Below are 16,592 nucleotides of genomic sequence, written 5' to 3' on the forward strand. Positions count from 1 at the left end.
ACACTGCTGCTACACAGAGCTCTGTCTCTGACACTGCGCAGGACTAAGTAACAGGTTATATTCTAGGCTTTGACCATACAGGGCTCTGTTTCTCTCTGCTCTCACTGAAACATTTACACTGATAGATCCAGGACAAGCTATACTCTCACAGTACACGTAGCGTTAGGGCAAAGTGCAATTCTCTCACATTCTCTCACAGTACCACCTCTGCCTATATGCAGACTACGAGCTGCAACTTGGCCCGTACTCAGGGGCCTGACCTCCATGGGGCCCCGATTTATTTTGTTAGCCACTCATAATTCATGGCAAACAGGGAATTAGCTTTGAAAATGCATTTTTTTCTTCATCCCTGGCAAAACCAAATCTCACTTAGGGTGCCCAAAACGCTAGAGGCGGCCCTCTTCTCGTCAGCACAAAATGGAACATTCAGGAACGTTCACCCATTAAGCAAGAAATGTGAAACATACAGTGGAGTATAAAAACAATATTGCACGTTTATTTTCCTACTAGCATTGACTTTGCTGATAACTTCTTTAATGAGGATAAATGTACTTACTGCGATTGTGATATGTGCTTGTCCTACCTAGCTATGAATGAATGCACCAACTGTAAGTCACTCTGGATAAGACCGTCTACTAAATTACTAAAATGTAAATGTCAAATATAATAACTGTTTTGGGTGAAACTCAAACTGCTCTCAGACCTGCTATCCTCTATTGCGTAACTAATTGGTCCTGACACCTCGAGTTCCCCTGGTTCAGCCAAACCCCTTCCCCGCAAGGCGCTGGACATGGGTGTGCTGCAGGCTGCAGTGAGTTTCTGGCTGTTGTAACAGCATGGTGAGTGTCAGAGTAGAGAACACAGCAGCGAGGAACGCAATAAGTGAAAACACATGTTGCGCACCGCATTTCCTGCCGAACACATTATTGTGTGTGTGTGTGTGTGTATGTGTGCTCATGTATGTTGTTAAGGAACAAAAGGAACAGGGCAGAGGCCTCTCGTTAGAAGCCTCTTGTTAGAAGTAAGGGTGGACAGTAAAACAGTGAAAGTAAAGCGTATTGTCCGTAGAAGTAAATTAAGGAAAGGTTTGCTCGTGGCTTGAGTCCATGCCTTGTGATTAGAATACAACAATAAACCAGGACTAAGCAACAGCGAACAGAGAGGGTTTGGACACACACACACACACACACACACACACACACACACACACACACACACACACACACACACACACACACACACACACACACACACACACACACACACACACACACACACACACACACACACACACACACACACACACACACACACACACACACACACACACACACGATTCCACAGCATCCTATCCTGAGGTTGTTCCCCTCTCCTCAGAGTGAAATGTTACGCATCAGATTTTTACCCAACACACCCCTCTATCCACCCCCTCTGAATGGCCCTCGCCTACCCTCACACTACCTGGTCACAGACCCACCAGGGCCAGTAAATCACACCTCAGCCTAACAGAGGCACATTAAACAGGTATGAGTTGGTTGAAACGGTACTAGTTTATACTACTGGCCCGCTGTAGAGGGCTCATTAAACATAATGACCCATCTTGAGAATCACTGTTTGTGCATGTGTATTGAGTGTATGCTGGTGTGTGTGTGTTTATGGAACACAAACAAATTTGAGGGTCAGGTACAGCTTTTTAGCAGTGTGGGAGAATGCTTTAGGGGTTTATGTTCCTCTCCTGTTCGTTTTTCAAATTCCCCCGAGAGCCCCCTCACACACTCACTCTCTGCCATGTATTTGTTTAGTATCCTTTTGCCTCACACCTCTGTTTTCATACCGCTCCTGGCAGTAGTGGGGTTTGCGCAAGGAAGTCACCCTGAGCTGAGAACATTCTGGATGGAATTGCAATAGAGACGGCCATGACAGCTAATGAGACTTGTGGAAAATGTATTGCCATTTAGTGAGGTGGGAGAAACAGCAGTAAAAAACACCAAACCACTCTGTCACATTGAGTAGTGCTCCCGCTCTCCAGTTCCACAGTCTGTGGATACAGCCTGGACTCATAGACGAGACTAGACATAACATAGTACATGCAAATCCGGGACACTCAAATGAGTATTATGCTGTATGTTACGTTTGGTATGGTTATATAAGACAGAAGGTTACTTAAGACAAAAAATAAAAGGAGGGTGCTTGGTTTTGGTGGATGGGTGGGCATACAATGCGAATTTCTAGCAACACAAAGGTTGCGTGTTCAAATCTCATCACGGACAACTTTAGCATTTTAGCAACTTTTCAGCTTCTTACTTCTTTTTAGCTACTTTGCAACTATTTAGCATGTTGGCTAACCCTTCCCCTAACCCTTAACCCTTTTTGCTAACCCTTCCCTTAACCCTAATCTTAATCCTAACCCCTAAACTTGCTAATGTTAGCCAGCTAGCGATTGTTAGCATTAGCAACATGTTGTTTGTTTTGGAAATTTGTAACATGTTGTACGGTTTGCAAATTTGTAACATATCGTAGGAATTGTTATTGGTAACATATCATAGGAATTGTTATTCATAACATATCATACGAAATGGATGATGGACATCCACAAATTAATACATACGATATGAAACGTAACATATACTAAATCTAGTGTCTCGGATTTACGTACAGAATAATACAAAATGCTGAGACCAGGTTGGTGGATAGAGAACTGTGTAGTGATGACATGTGTAGTGAGAACTGTGTAGTGTTTGTGTGTCGTCTGAGGCTTCCTACATCTCTCATCCTCACGCCACTCCCTGTTAATCCTATTAACTGAATTGTGTGTGTGCGTGTGCGTGTGTGTGTGTGTGTGTCAGCTTTGTTCAAAGTGACCCACAGTCGGAAATCAGGAAAAAAGTAACTCACCGCTCTCTAAGAATTTACCAGCTCACTCTTGCTTGTCTCTACATATCTTTACTGTAGAGGCAAAGTATTGCGGGTAAACATGGTTTGGCAGTTGTTGTCATGATTATAGCGAATCGTAGTGGATGGACCTATGTTGATTCTCTGTGTACTGTGGTCCCATGACTAAATGCTCCCTCTCTCCCCTCTCCCTCCCTCCCTGTCATGTAGGCCTGTGTCCTGACTGGGAGACGTGGGATCCTAGCCAGCCTGTGGAGAATGCCAGGGGAGGCCATGCAGCAGGCTGACGACTGGCTCGGAGTGCCCCAGGTAACATCACCACACCACCTACACTCACCATCACTCCTGGTCTCACCTGGTTTAGTTCACAAAACCTGAACTCATTCGTACTTGTTCAACTCGTCTAGTTAAACTCACATCCACATACTTAAAGATTGGTAAAATGTATTGTGACGTATTTATAAATGCACTGTAAGACTTGTCATAAGCCTGTATGATCAACCTGTTCTTTGAGTGAGTGAGTTGGAGTTGGTGGGTGTGTCCCAGGTGACAGTCCACAGCCACATAGGCCAATGTGGATAAGTGTATGTGGGATTGTGTTTGGCTAATTACTTCAGTATGTGGTTGTGGAGGTACATTGGCATGCTGCTGTACTGGGCTGGGTCTTGGAGAGAGGAGAGGCCAGGCTGGCATCAGGTTAGGCTGGATTCTGAAGAGGCAAGTGTGGGTTAGCCAATGCCACAACCAGGACCACTGGAGCGTGTTCATATGAAACCATAAACTGTTTCCTTTGTTATGTCTTTGTTTTAGTATGGTCAGGGCGTGAGTTGGGTGGGTTGTCTATGTTTGTTTTCCTATAATTTGGGATTTCTGTGTTCCGCCTAGTATGGTTCTCAATCAGAGGCAGCTGTCAATCGTTGTCCCTGATTGAGACTCATACTTAGGTAGCCTGGTTTCACTTTTGAGTTGTGGGTGTTTGTCTTCCGTGTCAGTGTTTGTTACCACACGGGACTGTCTCGATTATTCACATTTATTGTTTTGTTCCAGTGTTCTGTTGTGTTTGATTAAACATTATGGACACTTACCACGCTGCGCATTGGTCCTCCGATCCTTCTCGCTACTCCTCCTCAGAAGAGGAGGACGAGATCCGTTACAGTCTGAAGACTGTTGACACCTTGAGGAAGCGATAGGAAAAGGAATCTGGTTGATATCCCTTTAAATGGAGCAAAGGGAGGCTATGGAACATGGAGTTTTCAAAATAGAAGCCACTTCCTGGTTTGATTTGCCTCAGGGTTTTGCCTGCAATATCAGTTCTGTTATACTCACAGACAATATTTTGATAGTTTTAGAAACTTTAGAGTGTTTTCTATCCAAATACTAATAATAATATGCATATATTAGCAACTGAGAATGAGGAGCTGGCCGTTTACAATGGGCACCTTTTCATCCAAGCTACTCAATACTGCCCCTGCAGCCATAAGAAGTTAATGCATGTGTATAGAGGAGGGAGTGTGTGTGTGTGTGTGTGTGTGTGTGTGTGTGTGTGTGTGTGTGTGTGTGTGTGTGTGTGTGTGTGTGTGTGTGTGTGTGTGTGTGTGTGTGTGTGTGTGTGTGTGTGTGTATGTGTGTGTGTGTGTGTGCACTTGTTTGTGTATGTGTATGTTGTATTTGAGCTTATATGGGAGGGTCCAAACCATCACTGTATGGGGGAAATCTCAGCATGCTTTGAGCACGGGTCACATGGTGGGAGTGACAAGGTCGTGGGATGTGTTTACATCTTTAACATCTGTACCATGGTCAGCTCTTGTTACCCCTGTCTAACCTTAAACATTGGGATTCCCAAGACACCACTGATCCTGTATCAGTCGAGGAACACACAGAGAATAGCATAGTGGTTAACCTAGTGAGCGGCCATGCTAAATAATGGCTGGTCTATTTTCAGGCTCTCCCCCTGGCCCTACAGCCAAGGGTTAAATATAGCTAGAATACCTTCTGACACCCCTCAGAGAGAGAGAGAGAGAGATATGCGTCAACAGCAACCTTGGGAAAATCCTCTGCATTATCATTAAGAGCAGACTCGTACATTTCCTCAGTGAAAACAATGTACTGAGCAAATGTCAAATGGGCTTTTTACCAAATTACCGTACAACAGACCACGTATTCACCCTGCACACCCTAATTGACAACCAAACAAACCAAAACAAAGGCAAAGTCTTCTCATGCTTTGTTTATTTAAAAAAAGCCTTTGACTCAATTTGGCATGAGGGTCTGCCATACAAATTGATGGAAAGTGGTGTTGGGAGGAAAACATACGACATTATTTAATCCATGTACACAAACAACAAGTGTGCGGTTAAAATAGGCAAAAAACACACACATTTCTTCCTACAGGGCCGTGGGGTGAGACAGGGATGCAGCTTAAGCCCCACCCTCTTCCAACATATATATCAACGAATTGGCGAGGGCACTAGAACAGTCTGCAGCACCCGGCCTCACCCTATTAGAATCTGAAGTCAAATGTCTGCTGTTTGCTGATGATCTGGTGCTTTTGTCACCAACCAAGGAGGGCCTACAGCAACACCTAGATCTTCTGCACAGATTCTGCCAGACCTGGGCCCTGACAGTAAGACGAAAATAATGGTGTTCCAAAAAAGATCCAATCGCCAGGACCACAAATACAAATTCCATCTCGACACCGTTGCCCTAGAGCACACAAAAAACTATACATACCTTGGCCTAAACATCAGCGCCACAGGTAACTTCCACAAAGCTGTGAACGATCTGAGAGACAAGGCAGGAAGGGTCTTCTATGCATTCAAAAGGAACATCAAATTCGACTTACCAATTAGGATCTGGCTAAAAATACTTGAATCAGTTATAGAACCCATTGCCCTTTATGGTTGTGAGGTCTGGGGTCTGCTCACCATCCAAGATTTCACAAAATGGGACAAACACCAAATTGAGACTCTGCATGCAGAATTCTGGAAAAATATCCCCTGTGTACAATGTAGAACAACAAATAATGCATGCAGAGCAGAATTAGGCCGATACCCACTAATGATCAAAATCCAGAAAAGAGCCGTTAAATTCTACAACCACCTAATAGGAAGCGATTCCCAAACCTTCCATAACAAAGCCATCACCTACAGAGTGATGAACCTGGAGAAGAGTCCCCAAAGCAAGCTGGTCCTGGGGCTCTGTTCACAAACAGACCCCACAGAGCCCCAGGACAGCAACACAATTAGACCCAACCAAATCATGAGAAAACAAAAAGATAATTACTTGACACATTGGAAAGAATTAACAAAAAAACAGAGCAAACTAGAATGCTATTTGGCTCTAAACAGAGAGTACACAGTGGCAGAATACCTGACCACTGTGACTGACCCAAACTTAAAGAAAGCTTTGACTATGTACAGACTCTGTGAGCATAGCCTTGCAATTAAGAAAGGCAGCCGTAGGCAGACCTGGCTCCCAAGAGAAGACAGGCTAGGTGCACACTGCCCACAAAATGAGGTGGAAACTGAGCTGCATTTCCTAACCTCCTGCCCAATGTATGACCATATTAGAGACGCATATTTCCCTCAGATTACTCAGATCCACAAAGAATTTGAAAACAAACCCGATTTTGATAAACTTCCATATCTACTAGGTGAAATTCCACAGTGTGCCATCACAGCAAGCAGGATTTGTGACCTGTTGCCACAAGAAAAGATCAACCAGTGAAGAACAAACACCATTGTAAATACAACCCATAAGTATGCTTATTTATTTTCCTTTGTGTACTTTAACCATTTGTACATCGTTACAACACTAATTTGACATTTGTAATGTCTTCATTCTTTTGAAACTTCTGTATGTGTGATGTTTACTGCTCATTTCTCTTGTGTATATTATCTACCTCACTTGCTTTGGCAATGTTAACACATGTTTCCCATGCCCACAATGTCCCTTGAATTGAATTGAATTGAGAGAGAGAGAGGGATCCACCTGGATGACTATAAAGAGAAAGAGAGACTATTAGAAAGGGAGAAAATTGGTCATTGTGTCACAATGGGAAGTGCCGCATGATGCAAGCTGGTTCAGATCAACATTCTCAGTCTGAAAACAGAGAACTTGTTGACAGACAGTTTAACAAGGTTGGGAAAGTCTTGAAGTTGTTTTGACTGGCTTCATTTGGCCAAACTCATTACTTCTTCTGACCATGGAGCATGGTTTAAGAGCTCTTGAAAATGTCAGTATGATTTCAGCATTATACACTGGGAGTAGAATACCTATAGTAAGAGTCTGTGAATGTATATATATATGATTGTACAGGTATGTACGCATGAAGCAGTGGCACCTCTTTAGCATGAACAACCTGTTTCCTCTCAGAGCCACACACCCTATGGCTATCATAGGTTGTAAATTAGCATGTGTTTGCGAGAGTATGTGAACGTGAGTGTGTTTCCACCTGTAAGTCCCCATGTGGTGGTTGTGTATAATTATTGATTCCATTATCCAGAGGGCTGTTTAAACACAGACATTTCATGTGCCTAACAGCTGCTACAGAACTTTACCTCTCTCTCTCTCTCTCTCTCTCTCTCTCTCTCTCTCTCTCTCTCTCTCTCTCTCTCTCTCTCTCTCTCTCTTCCTATTAGGTGGTTGTAGAATTTAACGACTCTTTTCTGGATTTTGCTAATTTGCGGGTATCGGCCTAATTCTGCTCTGCATGCATTATTTGGTGTTCTACGTCGTACATGGAGGATATTTTAGCAGAATTCTGCATGCAGAGTCTCAATTTGGTGTTTGTCCCATTTTGTGAATTCTTGGTTGGTGAGCGGACCCCAGACCTCACAACCATAAAGGGCAATGGGTTCCATAACTGATTCAAGTATTTTTTAGCCAGATCCTAATTGGTGTGTTGAGTTTTATGTTCCTTTTGATGGCATAGAATGCCATTCTTGTCTTGTCTCTCAGATCGTTCACAGCCCTGTGGCGCTGATGTTTAGGCCAAGGTATGTATAGTTTTTTGTGTGCTCTAGGGCAACGGTGTCGAGATAGAATTTGTATTTCTGGTCCTGGAGACCAGACCTTTTTTGGAACACCATTATTTTCATCTTACTGAGATTTACTGTCAGGGCCCAGGTCTGGCAGAATCTGTGCAGAAGATCTAGGTGTTGCTGTAGGCCCTCCTTGTGTTGGTGACAGAAGCACCAGATCATCAGCAAACAGCAGACATTTGACTTCAGATTCTAGTAGGGTGAGGCCGGGTGCTGCAGACTGTTCTAGTGCCCTCGCCAATTCGTTGATATTTATGTTGAAGAGGGTGGGGCTTAAGCTGCATCTCTGTCTCACCCCACGGCCCTGTGGGAGGAAATTTGTCAGTTTTTTGCCTATTTTAACAGCACACTTGTTGTTTGTGTACATGGATTAAATAGTGTCGTATGTTTTTCCCCAACACCACTTTCCATCAATTTGTATAGCAGACCCTCATGCCAAATTGAGTCGAAAGCTTTTTTGAAATCAACAAAGCATGAGAAGACTGCCTTTGCTTTGGGTTTTTTGCTTGTCAATTAGGGTGTGCAGGATGAATACGTGGTCTGTCATACGATAATTTGGTAAAAAGCCTATTTGACATTTGCTCAGTACATTGTTTTCACTGAGGAAATGTATGAGTCTGCTGTTAATGATAATGCAGAGGATTTTCCCAAGGTTGCTGTTGACGCATATCCCACGGTAGTTATTGGGGTCAAATTGTTATGGAATGGGGTGGTCATTCCTTGGATCCAAATATTGGGGAAGATGTCAGAGCTAAGGATGATGTTAAAGAGTTTTATTATAGCCAATTGCAATTTGTTGTATATTTGATTATTTATTTGAGGATACCATCAAAACATGATTTGTCCTGTAGTTCATTCAAGGTAAATGGAGAATCCAGTGGGTTCTGGTAGTCTTTAATAGTTGATTCTAAGATTTGTATTTGATCATGTATATGTTTTTGCTGTTTGTTCTTTGTTATAGAGCCAAAAAGATTGGAGAAGTGGTTTACCCAGACGTCTCCATTTTGGATAGATCATTCTTTGTGTTGTTTGTTTATTCTCTTCCCATTTTCCCAGAAGTGGTTAGAGTCTATGGATTCATCAATTATATTGAGCTGATTTCTGACTTGCTGTTCCTTCGTTTTCCATATTATATATCTGTATTGCTTTAGTGATTCACCATAATGAAGGCGTAGACTCAGGTTTTCCGGGTCTCTATTGTTTTGGTTAGACAGGTTTCTCAATTTCTTTCTTAGATTTTTGCATTGTTCATTAAACCATTTGTCATTGTTGTTCATTTTCTTTGGTTTTCTATTTGAGATTATTATATTTGATAGGGAAGCTGAGAGGTCAAATATAATGTTAAGATTTTCTACTACCAAGTGACCCCTTCACTATTACAGTGGAACATTTTGTCCAGGAAGTTGTCTAAAAGGGATTGAATTTGTTGTGGCCTAATTGTCTTTAGGTTTCCACACTACAGTCCTTCCATCTATAGCATTTCTTAATATTACTCAGTTCCTTTGGCTTTGATTTCTCATGACTGAGTATTGCTCTATTCAAGTAGACTGTGATTTAGCTGTGGTCTGACAGGGGTGTCAGTGGGCTGACTGAACGCTCTGAGAGACGCTGGGTTGAGGTGAGTGACAAAGTAGTCTATAGTACTACTGCCAAGAGAGGAGCTATAGGTGTACCTACCATAGTAGTCCCCCCGAAGCCTACCATTGACTATGTACATACCCAGCGTGCGACAGAGCTGCAGGAGTCTGATCTGAGGGGGCCTAAATTATTTTCGTGGTAGCAGGGTGGAGTTAACCACTTGTGCATTGGGGAAAGTAGAAGAAGCTTTTTCAATCACTCCTTTCAGTGCTGTGGCCACCCTTCCCTGCTGGGCTCTCAGGTTGTTTGTGCCTGTGTGTATTATTATGTTGCTAGGTGAACCTAGTGGGTCCTCAGACAGAAGGTCAAGGGCACGCTGGGTGTTTGGACTCCAGAGTTTAGACAAACTGTGTTTGGGAAAACATTTTTTTTTCTTGTATATATTTCCCATTTCAGTCCATACGGAGTACAATCTGTGTCTTGTGTATTTCAAATAAAATAAATAAAATAACATTTTATTTGTCACATACACATGGTTAGCAGATGTTAAAATGTGAGAGTAGCGAAATGCTTGTGCTTCTAGTTCTGACAATGCAGTAATATCCAACGAGTAACCTAAGAATTCCACAACAACTACCTTATACACACAGTGTAAAGGAATGGAAGAATATGTACATAAAAATATATGAATGAGTGATGGTACAGAACGGCATAGGCAAGATGCAGTAGATGGTATCGAGTACAGTATATACATATGAGATGAGTAATGTAGGGTCTGTAAACATTATACAAAGTGGCATTGTTTAAAGTGGCTAGTGATACATTTATAACATAAATTCTTACATTATTAAAGTGGCTGGAGTTGAGTCAGTATGTTGGCAGCAGCCACTCAATGTTAGTGGTGGCTGTTTAATTGTCTGGTGGCCTTGAGATAGAAGCTGTTTTTCAGTCTCTTGGCCCCTGCTTTGATGCACCTGTACTGACCTCGCCTTCTGGATGATAACGGAGTGAACAGGCAGTGGCTCGGGTGGTTGTTGTCCTTGATGATCTTTATGGCCTTCCTGTGACATCGGGTGGTGTAGGTGTCCTGGAGGGCAGGTAGTTTTCCCCCGGTGATGCATTGTGCAGACCTCACTACCCTCTGGAAAGCCTTAAGGTTGTGGGCGGAGCATTTGCGGTATCAGGCGGTGATACAGCCCGACTCGATTGTGCATCTGTAAAAGTTTGTGAGTGCTCTTGGTGACAAGCCAAATTTCTTCAGCCTCCTGAGGTTGAAAAAGCGCTGATGCGCCTTCTTCACCATGCTGTCTGTGTGGGTGGACCAATTCAGTTTGTCCGTGATGTGTACGCCGAGGAACTTAAAACTTACTACCCTCTCCACTACTGTCCCGTCGATGTGGATAGGGGGGTGCTCCCTCTGCTGTTTCCTGAAGTCCACGATCATCTCCTTTGTTTTGTTGACGTTGAGTGTGAGGTTATTTTCCTGACACCACACTCCGAGGGCCCTCACCTCCTCCCTGTAGGCCGTCTCGTCTTTGTTGGTAATCAAGCCTACCACTGTAGTGTCATCTGCAAACTTGATGATTGAGTTGGAGGCGTGCGTGGCCACACAGTCGTGAGTGAACAGGGAGTACAGGAGAGGTCTGAGAACACACCCTTGTGGGGCCCCAGTGTTCAGGATCAGCGGTATGGAGATGTTGTTACCTCCCCTCACCTCCTGGGGGCGGTCCGTCAGGAAGTCCAGTACCCAGTTGCACAGGGTGGGGTCGAGACCCAGTGTCTATGTGTACTATGGTGTTAAATGCTGAGCTGTTGTCGATGAACAACATTCTCACATAGGTATTCCTCTTGTTCAGATGGGTTAGGGCAGTGTGCAGTGTGGTTGCGATAGCGTCGTCTGTGGACCTGTTGGGCCGGTAAGCAAATTGGAGTGGGTCAAGGGTGTCAGGTAGGGTGGAGGTGATATGGTCCTTGACATGATGACAGAAGTGAGTGCTACGGGGCGGTCGTCGTTTAGCTCAGTTGCCTTAGTTTTCTTGGGAACAGGAACAATGGTGGTCCTCTTGAAGCATGTGGGAACAGCAGACTGGGATAAGGGTTGATTGAATATGTCCGTAAACACACCAGCCAGCTGGTCTGCGCATGCTCTGAGGATGCAGCTGGGGATGCCGTCTGGGCCTGCCGCCTTGCGACGGTTAATGCGTTTAAATGTTTTACTCACATCGGCTGCAGTGAAGGAGAGTCCGCAGGTTTTGGTAGTGGGCCGTGTCAGTGGCACTGTATTGTCCTCAAAGCGAGCAAAGAAGTTGTTTAGTCTGTCTGGGAGCAAGACATCCTGGTCCGCAACGGGGCTGGTTTTCTTTTTGTAATCCGTGATTGACTCTAGACCCTGCCACATACCTCTCGTGTCTGAGCTGTTGAATTGCAACTCTACTTTGTCTCTATACTGACGCTTAGCTTATTTGATTACCTTGCGGAGGGAATATCTACAATGTTTGTATTCGGTCATGTTTCCAGTCACCTTGCCCTGATTAAAAGCAGTTTCGCTCGAATGCTGCCATCAATCCACGGTTTCTGGTTGGGGAATGTTTCAATAAACGCTGTGGGTACAATATCACCGATGCACTTGCAAATAAACTCGCTCACCGAATCAGCGTATGCATCAATGTTGTTGTATGACGCAATGTGGAACCTTTCCCAGTACACGTGTTTGAAGCAATCTTGAAGTGTGGAATCAGATTGGTCAGACCAGCAGACCAGGAATCAGATTGGTCAGACCAGGAGACTTGAGCGAGGGAGCTTCCTGTTTAAGTTTCTGTCTATAGGCAGGGAGAAACAAAATGGAGTCGTGGTCAGCTTTTCCGAAAGGAGGGCGGGGGAGGGCCTTATATGCGAAGCGGAAGTTAGAATAACAATGATCCAGGGTTTTACCAGCCCTAGCTGCACAATCGATATGCTGATAGATTTTAGGGAGTCTTGTTTTCATATTAGTCTTGTTAAAATCCCCAGCAACAATTAATGCAGCCTCGGGATATGTGGTTTACAGTTTACATAGAGTCAAATGAAGTTCGTTCATGGCCATCGATGTGTCTGCTTGGGGGGGAATATATGCAGCTGTGATTATAATCGAAGAGAATTCTCTTGGTAGATAATGTGGTCAGCATTTGATTGTGAGGAATTCTAAGTCAGGTGAACAGAAGGACTTGTGTTCCTGTATGTTGTTATGATCACACCATCCTCAGTCGATGTGGGGGTGTTGTCAGAAGGGCTATCAGGGAGGCTGACAGGGGGGGCTCAGGGGGGGGGGGGTGAGATCCGCTGGGCTTGGGGTTCTTCATTTGTCTGTTCTGCTGTGATGTTGACGCTATGGTCAGGGTCTGGTGTGGACTGTTCTGCTGTGGTGTCGAGACGTTCGTCAGGAGCTGAGGTGGGCTGTTCTGCCGGCTTCTCTGCGGGGGTGGCCACCTCACTAGTGGGTTGTCCTCTGTCACATGCCACCCCCCTCAACCTCTCTTCCAGTAGTCTGATCCTCTCCACTAGTGCTCTGTTCTTCTCCAGCTCTTGCTTTTTATATTGTTGAAGTTGTCTCACCACAGTCCAGAGTGCAGATATGTCTCTCTCCACCTCCAGCTCTCCGGGTCTGGTTAAGGGGGTGTTGTTGTGCTGGACTGTTGTCTGGGTCTGTGCTGACTGGAGTGTAATCACCTCTTCTTCCAGCTCCACCTGCCTTACCTCCAGCTGGATAAATGTATCCTTCATTTCAATGAGAGAGTAGTACTATGTGCTGGGAGGTTGACTTTCTGCTTGGGCTTGCTTGTCTGTAGGGTTATATAATGAAGAGGTCTGGTCTGACCCGCTCGGGGTTTGGGTAGCTTTCTCAAGGGATAGCTTCTCCTGCTGGGCTAATTCTTTGATTTGGTGAAAGTCCAGCTGAAACTGTTTGGGGTTGCCTTATAGAGATTTATATAACCCTTAACAGAGGGGTCGTGTGCTAATATATCACTGTGCCAATTCCAAGGGGTGGTTTGTGTGGAAGATGATGTTGCTGATGTTCCCATTTTTATAATAGTCAGCAAAACGTGTCTCTTGATTTTCCATAAGGAGGTTTATTTTGTGATCTTTTCTTGCTTTATCATTCTTTACATACATAGGGAACTGTATTTTAATTACCTCTTAACAGCGGGAGTCAGCTTCTAGCATCCTGTATATGTTCCTGACAAAAACTCCAAGTTTATCTAACTCTAAATCTATCTTTTTTTAAAGAACATGCTTTAGAACATGCTGAAAAATATAGGAGCTCATCTATCTCTCTCTCTCTCTAATATTTGTTTTATTTTTCCTTACATCTCCCCCTTCCCCCCTCTCTTTCTTTCTCTATATCACTTCCATCTCTTATCTTCACTTGTTCTAAGTCTCTCATTGTCCTGCTCTCTCCTTCCCCTTCTCCCGCTGCTTTCTCCTCACCCCTCTCCCTCTGCTCTCTCTTTTCTCTTCTCCCTTTCTCCTTTCCCCCTTTCTCTCTACTCAAACCTCACTCCTGTAGCTCACTCGAGCACCACGTAGGGGAACTTTCTTTCTCAATAAAACATTCAACTACTCCAACGTGATTTCCTGGTGGCATTTCTCGCTTTTCTATTCCCCCTCTCCACCCCCCTCTTTCCACTGCGATCATAAGGAAAACACATTGTGATGTTGGACAATACAATTATCCTTTCATTGCTGCTTTTGATTCCACTGCCCTGGTTTTCTCGGTCTTTTTACATCAACTTTACAGGCTCTATATCTATTTCATGTCTTTCTTTGAAGTAAGTTCTTTATCCTCGGGTTAGTAGTTTTTAATACAATATTTATTATAACGTTATTAAATCATGCTCCGATTGTATGTTAGGAGAAACAGGAAGTGATAACCTTTGACTCCTGTGTGTGCTGCGCCTCTTCCTGTCCCCTCTTCTTATTAAATCAGGCTTTGATTGTGTACCGAGAGGAAGAGGAAGAGAGAGGCCCAACTCGGTGGAAAATCTGTCTCCCTCCAGCAGGAGGCGTTTTGTTGTTGTTTCGCCCACCAATCAAGGAGTTTTTGTATGGAGGTCAATGAGAGAGTGTACAAAACAAACACATTTCTGGATTATTTGCTACATTAGGTTTGTCTGATCAAATAGCAGTTTTGTAATTCTTAGGAATACCATCAGGAGCTTGACACGACGCCGTGCCGCTTTGTGGACAACGACTCACATTGTTAGAGACATGTATCTTATATCTTGTGAGTATATCCATAGAGAAACAGGAAGTGATGATAACCTTTGACCCTGTGCACTGTCTATTGTCTTCTCCCTCTCTGTAGGTGATAGCCCCTGAGGAAATAGTGGATCCAAATGTGGACGAGCACTCGGTGATGACCTACCTGTCCCAGTTTCCCAAGTCCAAGCTGAAGCCTGGTGCCCCGCTGCGCTCCAAGACTCTGCACCCCAAGAAGGCCAAGGCCTATGGACCAGGTGAGAGAGAGAGACTGGGAATGTAATGACTTCCTTCCTTCAAAGACAACTTTATCTTCTTTATCTATAAATAAACTATCTGGGTTCCCGACAGGACTGACCTCTATAATGTATAAACAACTATTGGAAAGCTCATGGGGCGGCAGGGTAGCCTAGTGGTTAGAGCGTTGGACTGGAAGGTTGCAAGTTCAAACCCCTGAGCTGACAAGGTACAAATCTGTCGTTCTGCCCCTGAACAGGCAGTTAACCTGCTGTTCCCAGGCCGTTATTGAAAATAAGAATTTGTTCTTAACTGACTTGCCTAGTTAAATAAAGGTACAATTTAAAATAAAAAAATGTTCTGACCTAGCCATTAAAAAATATGGTCCACAGATGTAATTGAATCTGAACAACCCTTTAACTGGAACAGAATATGGAAAAATATGACCTTGGCATCCCATAATCCGAATTACATTTGACATTTAAGTCATTTAGCAGACGCTCTTATCCAGAGCGACTTACAAATTGGTGCATTCACCTTATGACATCCAGTGGAACAGTCACTTTACAATAGTGCATCTAATCGTCAATTAACACATTTTAAGTTTATTCACAGACTGTGTTTAACAACAGGGAAATATTTTATGATGAAATGGGCCCCAACTCCCAACTGCTCACTGTGTCCCTTAAATCAGGTAGACACATTCCTCCATATGATGTGGGAGTGATCTGCAGTTAAATGCTTTTGGGCAAAATTACAAAACAAACTTAGAAGTGCATGAATGTAAATATCCAATGCTTTGCATCTATTATGTTACTTCACAATGATAGCTCCTTGAATCTCTCAATCAATCAGAGATGATTACTGCTGGCAGGCAGCACTACTGCAAAAAAAAATATGTTGGCTCTTAGATGGTAATCACCTCACTCTCTCCTAATCGCAAGTGGATACAGTTGTTATTGACAGCAAGAATGAATGGTGCTAGTCAATGAACAACATTACTCAACATTGACATTATCCCACCACTGGTTAGCCACTATTGGCTTAAAAAGCCAAACCTAACACTATCTGCCAATTAATTTCCAGCAATATTTCACCTGTCTGTCTGTGTGGTGCACACGTTTGTGTCTATCTCTCCGTGTGTAGCCAGTTGATGTGGTAACCGTCTTGTGGTTTGACAGAAATACTTTCCCCAAAACCTTCTCAATTAGATGTTAACTACAAAGTATGCTTACCTGGCAGAAGTATATCATGAGTAATATATAATTTGTATCTATTATTTGTTATTTGAAAACTTTTCCATTAAAATGACTTAAATTACATTGGCTTGCGAAAGTATTCACCCCCTTGGCATTTTTCCTATTTTGTTGCCTTACAACCTGGAATTAAAATGGAATTTTGGGGGTTGTATCATTTGATTTACACAACATGCCTACTACTTTGAAGATGCAAACTATCTTTTATTGTGAAACAAACAAGAAATAAGACAAAAAAACGGAAAACTTGAGCGTGCATAACTATTCACCCCCACAAAGTCAATACTTTGTAGAGGCACCTTTTGCAGCAATTACACATGCAAGTCTCTTGGGGTATGTCTCTATAAGCTTG

General features: G+C 43.5%; 1 protein-coding gene across 1 annotated transcript in view; it reads left to right on the plus strand.

Moving 5' to 3' along the window:
- The window catches only part of LOC124013603 (filamin-C-like), a 103,274-nt gene that overhangs the window by 46,922 nt on the left and 39,760 nt on the right, over positions 1–16,592 (plus strand). The window contains 3 exon segments of the mRNA XM_046327920.1: positions 3,103–3,158; positions 3,160–3,201; positions 14,854–15,004. Coding sequence (XP_046183876.1) covers positions 3,103–3,158; positions 3,160–3,201; positions 14,854–15,004 — 249 coding nt within the window.

Source organism: Oncorhynchus gorbuscha, linkage group LG25 (genome assembly GCF_021184085.1).
Source record: "Oncorhynchus gorbuscha isolate QuinsamMale2020 ecotype Even-year linkage group LG25, OgorEven_v1.0, whole genome shotgun sequence".
In the NCBI taxonomy this organism is placed as follows: Eukaryota; Metazoa; Chordata; class Actinopteri; order Salmoniformes; family Salmonidae; genus Oncorhynchus; species Oncorhynchus gorbuscha.